Source organism: Anneissia japonica, unplaced genomic scaffold, assembly GCF_011630105.1.
Source record: "Anneissia japonica isolate Jap-2015-1 unplaced genomic scaffold, ASM1163010v1 scaffold14165_len174324_cov138, whole genome shotgun sequence".
Classification (NCBI taxonomy): domain Eukaryota; kingdom Metazoa; phylum Echinodermata; class Crinoidea; order Comatulida; family Comatulidae; genus Anneissia; species Anneissia japonica.
The window spans coordinates 148,657-161,405 of NW_022714669.1; the positions used below are offsets into that span (position 1 = coordinate 148,657).

At 33.2% G+C, this 12,749-nt stretch overlaps 2 protein-coding genes across 2 annotated transcripts in view; both read left to right on the forward strand.

Moving 5' to 3' along the window:
* LOC117109082 (CD81 antigen-like) overlaps positions 1–4,139 on the forward strand; it is a 7,690-nt gene extending 3,551 nt beyond the window's left edge. Inside the window, exons 3-5 of the mRNA XM_033251324.1 lie at positions 1,340–1,531; positions 2,834–2,908; positions 3,858–4,139. Coding sequence (XP_033107215.1) covers positions 1,340–1,531; positions 2,834–2,908; positions 3,858–4,124 — 534 coding nt within the window. The 3' untranslated portion in view covers positions 4,125–4,139. The remainder of the gene's footprint in view (positions 1–1,339; positions 1,532–2,833; positions 2,909–3,857) is intronic.
* Positions 4,140–6,900: 2,761 nt separating this feature from the next.
* On the forward strand, positions 6,901–8,556 carry LOC117109081 (CD63 antigen-like). Its single transcript, XM_033251323.1, has 3 exons — positions 6,901–6,999; positions 7,393–7,476; positions 8,122–8,556. Exons 1-3 carry the CDS (start codon positions 6,901–6,903, stop codon positions 8,176–8,178), a joined length of 240 nt encoding a protein of 79 aa, XP_033107214.1. The 3' UTR covers positions 8,179–8,556.
* Positions 8,557–12,749: the final 4,193 nt, after the last annotated feature.

Genomic DNA, 12,749 nt, shown 5'->3' on the forward strand with positions numbered 1-12,749 from the left:
AATTTTTTTTTTTTTTTTTTAAATTTTTTTATTTTTTTTTTATTTTTTTTTTTTATTTTATTTATTTATTTTTCATTTATTTTATTAAATAGTAGTTATTGTTTGCATTATTTAAATCATGTTTTACTTTGAATATCAATTCACCAGCAAACAACCCAAGGGGGATATTTGGATTTAGCAAAATAAAAAATAAAAAAGCCTCCCTCCCTCATCACTTTTCCTGTCCAGATAGGGTGATAAACTAATAATATTTTTAATAGGGCCTAATCAGACATGACTAAAGCAACTGTTGCATCAACCTATTCACTGCTGTTAGGGCTATACGACATATTGTGGTTATTGAGGTATCTTCTGTAAGCCATTTCAGCCCTTAGTTGAATAATAATAATAATGTACGATGTTAAATGTACTCACTATAAATATTTCATCCGTGTCCCAGATCTCTTCAGTATAGTAATCGGTGTTAATGTGTACTGTTTGTCGTGAGCTGGTTTATTCTGATTTTTAGGGTGTGGCGCCATCTGTTGTTGGGCGTCATAATGTGGTAATATATGCATGAAACTTTCGAGAGTTGCTCATGCATGCTGAATATAAGCCCTAGATATAAACCATGTACATAGGCAGAGCAAAAGAAACGAAAAACACACCACATAGGAGGGAGATAAACAAAAATAGAGGAACATAATAATTAAGATGGTGCCACACCCTAAGACCATGAATAAACCAACAAAACACCTTATAACACACACATACTAAGAATTTGCAGCAATTGACAAATTGTTCTTATATTCGAAAATAGAGGTCTCATTCAAAGTTCCCTTACAAACCTCAGCTAATTTTTGAAGTTGAGTTGATGTTTTTCAATGACCTAATTAATGCAAAAATTTAAATTATTTATTAATTTTTATGAACGAAAGTGTCGGCGTCTTAAGTCGGGCACTCGCTGCGCGATTCTATGAAGAAGGCAACGCCACGACGCGTGCACAACGGTTCGTTTTTAATGATGATCCGTTCAGTCACCGACAATCAGCAGACGGTCGTAAGACGCAGTGATTGCCCGGCTTTAGTCTGCTACAAACAAATTGAATGCCACCATGACTAAAAACTACATACACCCTAGTTTTCATTATGAAACTGCCTTCTGATAAAATCCAATGAGTCGAAGAAATCAATGCTAAAGAAACATAAATGTATATAGAACGTGAATAAACTGAACTGATTAAAAAATAAATAAAACTGAACTGAATATAGTTTGTCTATATTGAGATCTGTCGTAATTTATAGTTGTTTTTTTTCTAATTATTATTTTTTAATGATGCATATTATTTCGCTTGTTTAGATTGCGGGCGCTGGTCTCCTTGGTATTGGTATTTGGATGTTGGTTGATGCCAGTACGTTTGATTATCTATTCACTGAAGACACACTCACTGTTGTAGCCATCATTACTGTTACCACCGGTGCAGTAATGTTCTTGGTTGGATTCTGCGGATGCTGTGGAGCAATGAAAGGCAACAGGTGTCTGTTATCAACGGTATAGTTTTGTCAAAGTTTCAGTTACTTTCTCTTCAACAATTCACATAATATTTTCAGTAAATACGGCTTAATTTTACAGTTTTGGATAATTTTATGAGTGTGAAGCTCGATTGGATTTATTTGAATAACCCACGAGAGTCCAAAGACTTGCGCAACTTTTTTCCACACAAGAACCAATAAAATGTTGTCCAGCCTCTGAAATGTGTTCTAATTTTTTGCCAATTTCAAGCTCAAAATGTTCTTATTTTGTTCTTGTTTCAGACTTTCCAAAGATAAGAAAATTATTATGTAAAGTGTTATATTCCTGTACTGAATTATAGAGGGTAGTTACACCTACAGCACATTCTTGTTTTTTGTTTTTGTTTTTTGTTTTTTTTTTTTTTTACTTCTAATTTTGACATTTTACCTAGCCTCAATTTATGTTTTCATTTAATTACAAGAATATAAATTATACAAATATAAAATTCTATGAATTATTATTATTACCGTTACAATATTACCATTATTTTTCCAAAAAAATTACATTTAAAAATATTCAAAAAACTAATTGCACGTAAAAACATTTCATACAACACTTAGTTACTGTAAAAGGTTTCAATTACAAATTCAAATACACAATGCAGCAATACAATTAGATATGTTATATTTTTTTTAATTACATATTTTTTGTAAGAATAAAAAAAAATGAATTTGTGTCGCTGGAGGGCGTCTGCTTGACGATTTGTTGTTGAGGCGTTATATCTTGTTTTGGCTAGCGGGGTAATTTTTAATAGTTTACATTACGCATGCGATGTGACCCTTCCAGGTAGTCAAGTCTATGGTACGTGCACCCAGAATGTTAGTAATTAATTAGATTTTAGGTATAAGATTCCACGCTTCATTTTTTAAATTAACGTTTTACTCTTTAAGTATCTATGTACGATTTATGTTGTAATTGCCATTTTAGTATTTCATGGTCAGGTGTCGGGTGTAGGCCCTACTGTATGTCAAATATAACAGATTGAACTATCTTTATGTTCCCATTCTATAAAAATGTTTGAGGCTGATATAACAACGTCAATGGGTGGCTGCCCTATTACATATTTTGAGTTAATTATATATTACATTGTTTTCCCGCCATTGAATAAAAATGACAATTCGTCTTGTACTCGCCTCCTACGACACAGAAGTGTATTTCTTTAACGTGCATGAGGGCAAATAGAACCACTGCTGCTCTCTCAACGTATTATTAAACATCCAATTAGAGAATTTGAATTTTTATGTCAGTTAAATGCTGATTATACTTTTTTTTCATCCACAGTATGTTGCTATTTTGGCAATCTTAACCGTCGCAATGATTGCTACTGGAATTACAGCTCTGGTCTATGTAGATCAGGTATGTTCTCATAGGCCTATGAATATATTTATTTTTTTTCTAAATTTAATTGACTATTTTATATATCATTTTGAGATTTAAAAAAAACTGCCGTTCTCTACTGAACAATGATATTTTATTGAAAAGATGAAATTTTAAAATTTCATTTTAGCCTCTGGTAAGTCTCTCATCGAGCTAATAAATCTATCTTTCTTATAAAAGGCAATCTCTCTTAACCTTACGATATCCTCACACATGTTCAAACCATATCATCGGATGAGATAACACCATTACAAATGACGTGTGGCCATCTTATAGTTCTAATGTATTAGGTTTTAAGCCAGGGTCTAGAGGGAATCAATTTTTTGATATGTTGTAGAAATGATTTTCCTTGGACACAAAAAAATATATCTGACGAAATATGAGATGTAAATGAGATACAGAAATGATACAGAAATATTTAAAAACTGGGGGTGGGGGAAAGGTGGAAAAAAAGATGGCTACGCCCCTTTTTTGTTAATAAATATTCAAAAAATCTATATCTCATTAATCGCCTCTAAGTTTTTTCGTCAAAAATATTATATTTTGACGAAAAATATATATATTTTTAAATTATGTATATAGAATTGCGATATTGTATTTTTGTTGTCATGAGGAGAGCCCCTCGACAGTAGATCTTCTACTTTTGGGCAATCCTGCCACATGACAACAATTACTATTTTTGAAATTTTATATTTGTATATTTTATATATTTATATCTATTTGGCGAAATAAATGAAATGAAATGAAATGCTTTTTGTGTCTTAGAAAATCAGTTCTACAACATCAGAAAATTTTTTCCTCCGGAGCCTAGCTTTAAATACAATGTAGGCCTATACCTTTGTTATTTTGCTTTGTCGCCTTTTTAACAATAATATGCTTTAATGTCATATTTCTGAATCAAAATGACGGATAATTGTAATCATTACAGGTTGAAGATTACCTAGAAGGCAGAATACAATCAATCATTACAGACGACTACGGTAACACACAGGCAGCCACTGATACCATTGATTCACTGCAAAAGGACGTAAGTATTATTTCAGTGCATCAATGGCTTAACACATATTATAGGTCATACATTAGACCTAATTTAAACATGACGAATCACTTGTCTCAACAGTTAATGTTGAATGTACAGTTGATTATTCTGATCACTACCCTGTCGTTATTGATGTCGCCTTATCATCGGAATTAATGCCTGTGGAACATACTCCACAACTGCTGGGTCAGCGCATAATCGACACAATGTCTACCAGGTACCCACTTATATACCTAGGTGGAGACAGACAATGTGGATAAAGTGGCTTGCCTAAAGACACAAGCCAATGGACAACGTTGCGTTCGAACTCCCGACATCAATGTTGATGTCGCATGTGCCAACCGGCCAAAAATATTATTTTAGACATTGAATCTCAACTCATCTTCACCACAAGTAGACTGCCTTGATTATCTGGTCTCCTCCTACAATAACACGCTTTCTGAGCTTCTAGGCAAGCATGACCTCTGGCAGAAATGTGTGCCAGTGATTCACACTGATTGTAAATGAATGACCCCAGAAATCATCAAAGAAGAGGCGTCGTAAAGCCGAAGCGTTATGGCGTGCAAATAAATAAATCGGCAAGCAGTCAGTCAACTCCGATGTAAAATCAACAAGATTGTTGTTATAACCGTATTGAGGCCAATGCCAAATATAAGAAGGCACTCTATAGAATTGTCACTTCATTGATTTGGTAATCCTAATCACCCTTGTTTCCCTTCTAAATGTTCTCCTGAACAATTGAGTGAGCAATTTAGTGAATTCTTTCACACAAAAATTGCCAACATCCGAGAGTCTGACAAAATTAGTGAAGAGTTTGATCCTTTTTCTTTTGACAGCAATTAAGTCATAGGCTTCTCGTTGTCAGATTTTGTCCCAACCTTGTCCTCCTGAAATTCTGAAGATCATAATAAATTATAATAACAAAACCTCTATTCTTGATCCCTTCCCGACTGTTCTTGTCAATAAATTTATTGACCAGTGGTTTGATTTGCAAAATAATTAACTTTTCTCGACAAAAATGGATCATTATGTGATTAATTAATAACAGCAGCAGTTAGTCCTATCCTGAAGAAACAATATCACTTGATATTAACACTTTATCAAATTTCCTTTTATCTCAAAAGTGATTGAAAAACTTGTCGCATCACAACTGAATGAGTACTTTAACGTACTTCTTGAGTCATTCCAATCTGGTTATTGAAAAAGTCCATTGTACCGAACAGTGCTCTACTTAAAATTCACAATGATATTAATTGGTTGTCACTTGATACCGGTAATGCTGTATTGCTTGTCTTACTAGACCTGCCAGCAGCTTTTGATACTCATTGATCATTCCATCTTACTGCAGTTAACTCAGTCAGCTAATCTGGTGGTAGCCACTGTGTGTGCGCTAAGCCGTGGAGATCTTCAGGTCCCTCAATTGGGCTGAAATACAAGTTACCATAGCGTACCGTCTTTCGGAGGAGACGTATAAGCCGTTGGTCCCGTGTGCGTTTATGGCCCATGTGCACGTTAAAGAACGCAGTACACTTCGGAAAAGAGTAGGGGATTGTCTCCCGGTGGACTGCCCAATCACCACCAGAAGGACCCCACTGGAAGTAAGTCTTCATCTAGACTTTCGTGGGCTATCCTTGGTGTTTACACCGAAAAAATCCAACCAACCAACCTACAACGGCTGATTACCCTGGTCTGTGACGAACCGTCATCCAATGGTTCAAATCCTATTTGTCCGGCAGATATCAATTTGATTCCACCAATTTAAAAATAACAACAGTCCATCAACAGTTAAATCACTAGAACAGTGCGCTGTAAATACCAAACAGTGGTTCACTGCTAATAAACTTAATGATGCCAATTGAGTCGGATGTTGTTCTCATCCAATCGAAATTGGATCTATGTCCTGTTAAGATCAGTCACAATTCAATCAGATTGGTGATTCACAGGTCTCAACAATTGAACAAGCAAGGAATATAGGTGCTGTGTTTGATCATCGTTATGACTTTACTCGTCATACTTCTACAACCTGCCACTCAATCCATTTACACCTACGACAAATTCGACATAACCGTTAATACCTCTCTATTGAAACATCTACAATGCTGGTTCATTCAGTCTTATCCTCACGGCTTGACTATTGTAATGACCTGCTCTGAAACTTAAAAAAAAAATCGAAAACGTTCATTTTCATGAGCTGCACGTATATTATAAAATGCCTTACCCACTGGCATCCGTTTAACTTCAAGTATATTTTTTCCAAGAAAATGTTAAAAGCTTATAGGCCTACATTTTTGCAATCTCAAAAGTGATTGACACAGAAATGTAGATATATGTAAAATAGTTTTTTCTTTTACAATTTTATACTTTAAGTTAAATTTATCATGTGCACTTTGAGTAATGCCAACATCATAGCGCCACTGAACATTGCAATTGGCGCTTTACATATTATTGCTGATTGATTGATAACGGTAAAAATTCAACGCTCTGCCAACTGAGATATCGTAAGCCCAACACTGTCGAATACACATTACCTTCCTAAGATTATCAATAAAAATAGGCCTATGTATATTTAACACGAACATCATCACCCAAAACTTTCAAAAAAGCAAAACAGGAAGAGGGCTTTTCTGGCTGAATAGGTATATAGGCCTATTCACACGCGCACCCACAAAAGATGTGTATAAGAGACAGAATTGACAAAATTAATAAAATAAAATAAATTACAAAGATTCAATAGCGATATAACACATAAACATATATGTTCTTTGTTGGAATATAAGTATCCACAACCACAACAACAGCGACAACAATAATCTAGCATAACATTGCAAGATGTGTATAAGAGACAGATTTTCTCCCACTTCTTAAAATTTGAAATAGTATAAGATAATACCTGTCTCTTATACACATCTAGATGTGTATAAGAGACAGCTATATGGATGAACAAAAGCTGCCGGAAAGTTGCTGTGTAAAAGGGGATGATTCATGTGTCGGCGCTCCGTATCCGTTCACCGCTGACACGGTCTGGCAAGAGGTAAATACAGGTTAAAGTACTATAGAATGAAGGGGAAGTAAGTGGGAAATACAAAAAAAAAAAAAAAAAAAAAAAAAGCCAAATGGATTAATAACATTTACTGAAGCAAATGTATTTGAAAACTTATAATTAGCATTATTGTATTACATTTTATCGCTTTAAAAGCAAATAGCTGTTTTAACGATATTAACTTAGAATTACAAAAGCAAGAAAACTGCATTGGCAATTGAAATTGTCTTTAATAGAATTGGCAGAAGAGTTTAGATGGTAAGCATCATCATAAAGGTCATAACAATCTATGTGTATTTAGGCATATAATTATCATCTCAATTATATTTCTAACTTTGTCTTATTTATACATTTGGAAATTTTTAATTTCTTTTATGCATTTAGGGATGTTACAACAGTTTTAACGATTGGGTAAAGGATCATATCGGGGTAATCGCTGGCGTGAGTCTTGGTTTCCTTGTGATTGTAGTAAGTACTTTTCCTTTTATGTTTCCGTGCCCGCCTCAAAATAACCATCATACGATTGATTAACGATAAACCTTGGTTCCTAACAACCGAATAGAGCAACGTTAATGATGATGATGATGATGATGGTGGTGGTGGTGATGATTATAAATAATAACCTTATTAAATAATAATTGACGATGGTGATGACAATGATGAAGATATTGGCGATGATGCTGATGATATCAATTAAATAAATTGTAATTAATAAATTGTAATTAATTAATTGTAATTTGCGCTATATAAAATATGATTATTATTATTATCATTATCAATAATAAAAATAATTATAGCAATTATAATAATAAAAGTAATAATGATAGCATAAAAATAATATGCCTAAAAAATTATAACAAAATAATAATAAAATAATAATAATAATAATAATAATAATAATAATAATAATAATAATAGCCTACTACTATTACTACTACTAATAATAATAATTTGGCTTAAAACAGAAATAGAAATTCCAATCACACTAATTTTAATAGTAATATTATTAATATATTTGCTTATGTGTGTCGTTTTAATTTCGTCGAAAGTATTCATAGTAGGTTAATAATTTATTGCCGTGTAAATATATAAATTTTGTTAATTTTTCCTCAGGTACTTGCAATGGTGTTTGGGTGTTGTATGATCAAGGACAAAACCGAATACGTATAAAACTATTCCAAGAAAACAAGATGTATATTTTCCTGATCACAACTCAAAAATTGTGCCACTAAAGTTCTTTCTAAAAATATTAATGAAATAACAAAATTTAGATAGTATACGTACGAAGAAAAACAACCCAAATGCAGTTCATAACGACACAGTGATAACTTTATAGGCCTATGCGTAACTGCTGAGTGCCAAAGATGTTTCATCATGAAAAGTGGTTTTAGGCTTTTTTAACTGGTAATTTTTAATTTTCAATTGAGAAGCATGTAATTCACGACCAAATGGGACAATTGTCAAAATTCCAATAAAATGAACGTATCTGTATTGTAGTAACCATTCCAATTTGATGTTTATATGAATTAAAATGTAAATAACCAATGACATATTTTTTATGTTTATACATGGTGAAATAATCAACTGTTAATGGCAGTTTTAATTAGATGTGATAGAAGTGAGACAATTTTAAAGTCAGTTTCTATTTTTTGCAGCACCCGTTATTTTGTGGTACTATAATAAGTGATTACCATAAAACACAATGACAATACGGAGAAATAACGTATATTGAAGTCATTAAGCTTCTTTAATTGCCGTGTCGTTGTCAGTCTCTCATACTCATTCATACTACCCTTCTTTCATTTCATACACCAGCCTAAAGATCTTACTCTAGCCTACTGTCGTTCTAAAGATCCGCATATCGCAAGCCTAATCCCTAGGACTATTCATCGTGGGGTAGGGACGTTACTCCACTAAAGGTCATAATGACCCGCATATTTTCCCCACGTAATCAAAAAATGCATTGTTTTAATTTTTAATTTTTAATTTTTTTAATTTCAACCATCTTTAAAGAGGGTAACCCTTCCAATTTAGCCCAGTAGGTTAACTGATATTCAGGGGCCCTCTTTAATAAAATTAAAGAACAGTACAAACAACATTATTACAACAATAATAACAACAACAACAACAACAACAACAACAACAACAATAATAATAATAATAATAAGAATAATACCCTACTATGGTCCTAATGAGTCGCCTACCCCAAATGACAAACTATCCATCATGAGGTAGGGACGTTACTCCACTAAGTTCGTAATTCCACGCATACCCCCACCTAATTAAATCACTGTATGCATCATGGGGGGTAGAGACGATAATCAAGGTCCTAATGAGCCTCATTCGCCCACATGATTAAACTATGCATCACGTGGTAGGGACGCTAGGTCCTAATGACACCAAACGCCCACCTAATTAACTATGTATCATGGGGTAGGTATGTTACTCCACTAAGGTTCTAATGATCCGCATACCCCAACCGAATTAAACTGATACATCATGAGGTAGAGGCGCACTTCACTAAGGTATACTCTTAATGACCCGCATACCTAACAACCTGTATCAAATCAGGTTGGTGCAGGATTGGCTCGACGGGGATCCGATTCCCGACGAAAGCGAAGGGGGCCTGGTCTGGCTTCGATCAATATCTTTCGGAAGTGGTCCAGGAGAAAAAGCCTGGAAGGGATGCCCCCCGCCCCAGTCTCCCTCCGCCCAAAGAATCACTTGCAAATAGTTAAAAATAACCTTATTTTGCGAGTTAGCGCCTCTTAAATGATCATCGAGCTCCCCCACTTCACCTTCGCTCCCTCTCCCACCCCCATCAGCACCCAGTTTAAAGACTTCTAGATACGCCACTGCTGTGTGGTGAAGCAGACACAAAAATGTTTCTCTATGCACATGACCTATTCTATAAATTGGTTTCATTACAGTTCAGTTTGTCTGCTTTAGACATCATTGAGCTGTAGGCATTTCAAATGATGCAATCTTCCTCTCATTTACATTCCTACCTCTACATCTTCGGATGTTACCGATCCGTTCTGACAGTCGCCTCTTGGCGCATACCTGTCCCTCAATGGTCACCAGGACCAGACTCTCAGGACTTCTTTTCCAGTGACCATATTTGGTGAGTTTATCAATTTCAGGCTCCCATCCATCCCTCATCCATTCATGCGTTCATCCGACAATCCATCCATCCATTTACTCGTACCTACATTCAATAAATCATAAGTAACACAATTTCGGCCAGTTTGACAAAGAAAAAAAGACAAAAAAACACGAAAAAGAACCAACTTTAGACACATGAAATATATAGCCTATTCCAATATTTTATTTCCAACTCATAACGGACAATACGCCATAAACCTGTGTCCTTACACTACTGTGAATGGTTTAACTTAAAGTACCACGGACGAGCACGGTGAATACATTATTTTCATAAAGGTTGAACCAGGCAGCCTTCACATATAAACCATGCCATACCTACGTAATTTTGAATTATATAAATATTATAGAGTAAAAATGAAAAAAAAAAATTCAATGCGAGTGAAAGAAATTCGCCATCAGCCTAGATTAAATATAGTATACAGTAATAATACAATTACAGGAATGCTTTGTGACAAATTTGGTTTTCACTGGAGGCATTTTTTTTTCGATTTATACAAGAGTTACAAGAGAGCAGTAGTGAAGCATACACCAAGATTTTGCTTTATCTGAGCATTGGATACATAAATACAGTAGAAGATAAACATATACTCAGACAGGTCACTTATTACAAAGTGCAACAGTATAATATAACAATGATTTCTGTCAGTTACACATTGTGTACCCTCCCGTCCCTTATACAAACACAAACCTATCAGGTGTGGAATTGGTCATTGTACCGATGGCAACTTCCCTCATGATTTCTGAGCATTTAGCTTAGCGTCCCATTTACAATTCAACATAATTTTAGTAAAGTACAAATGAGGCCAAGTACAAAAGTATACTGTATTTATTTCTGTCAGGTATACAATACCTCATTCTGAAAATCTCCCCTCCCCCCAAATCTCACCATTCCATACCAACCCCTTATACAAATGACACTTAGGACAAAGGCATATATAAAGAAGTGCAACAGTACATTGAATATATTTTTGTCAGTTACACAATACGATGTTCAGTCCCCCTCCCCACCTATCTCTTATACATAATATAGGCCTACAGAAGTATATATAAACATCACAGTTAGTATATTTCGAAAACAGAGCCATTTGCTGAATTTTTGCAATGTTGAACCTCTTCTAAAAAATTTAAATTAAGGGGTTTTAAAGAGATTGTAAATCTACTGATTTATTTACAGATACTACAATATCTTACAATATTTTTTTTAATTGCTTCTGTTATCACTGACGATCATTCAAAATATCACAACATTACTCCTGTGAGCTGAGGCAATTGTTCCATTACAAATAGATAAGAATTATTTACAAAAATGTTTTTGGTATAACTACAAACATTATCAACTTATTATTACTTGATTGCATTATTTTGGTTTGCATATTAAACTTCTCACTAATAACCATTAATTACAATATCATATGAGGGGCTCTGAGAAAAATATGCACTATGTAAAAACTTTATGAAAATACTCTATTATTCAAATCATGATAAAATTGATAATAAATTTGATGCATGAATATCATCAATTTTTAATGTACATTATTTCATTGTATTTATAATTTGGTAAGTCATGGTTAAATCAATATAGTTCATATAAACAATTCACAGTTTATTAATCATTATAGATATTATTTTCCATAAATGTGATTGTGCAACCTAATTGATATTGTTTTTCAATAATATTTAAACTTCATTTTTTATGAATATATTGATTTATACGATGACTGCCCCAATTAAAATGTTGTATATTGTACTCTCATATTAAGAATAGTCAATATATTACAAATTGTTGTCAACGTGCTGCATAAATAAATTATTTTACATAATTAAATTTAATATAAATGGCAGTATGAATGTACGTTTCATTAGTCAAAATTCTAGAATTTACATTACTCAATAAATATCAAATAATTAATTAAATATGAAATCTTAAACCTTAATTGATTTGTAGTTGCAACAAATATTCAGGTTTCAATGGTTCGTTAGAACAAATTGCCACCATACAATTAACAAAATAAGGCATTCAATAGCTTAATGATAAAAATAAACACATATTAACCAATAAATAAATGAAAATGGTAGTCAAAGGTATATTGTAGGAGAACCTACATGGATCACTAAATCGGAAATCGTTAAGTAAACACGAAATCTTAAATCTGTAGTTTGTAGTTGCAACAATTGTTTAAGTTTTCATTGGTTTTTAAAACACATTGCTCTCAACCAATTGATAAAATATTACAACTTAGATTTTCTTAACTTCTAAAATCAATGTTACATATTCGTTCTGGCAAATAAAAATTTATTGATAAAAGACAAACAATACTTCAAAACTCTTCTTTGAAAATCCTCTCTGAATACAATGTTAAATATTTCACATTTTGTAAACCTTGTAAACAAATATTTTCATCCCAGGTAATAATAATTACATCAAAATTCATAGTTCAACTATCATAACTATTATTTATGAATATATACAAAGTAATAAATATACATTATTTACATCAAAAAATGCTTTAAGCAATCTTCAATATGTAACAATTTAGCCTTCACAGGCAAATAAGAAACTTATATACCCTTCTTTG

Excerpts from the sequence above, each read along its gene's own strand:
- LOC117109081 (XM_033251323.1), top strand. The coding sequence starts at position 6,901 with ATGGATGAACAAAAGCTGCCGGAAAGTTGCTGTGTAAAAGGGGATGAT. Across the intron at positions 7,000-7,392 it reads CTGACACGGTCTGGCAAGAG|GGATGTTACAACAGTTTTAA; the intron begins GTAAATACAGGT and ends TTATGCATTTAG. Across the intron at positions 7,477-8,121 it reads TTGGTTTCCTTGTGATTGTA|GTACTTGCAATGGTGTTTGG; the intron begins GTAAGTACTTTT and ends ATTTTTCCTCAG.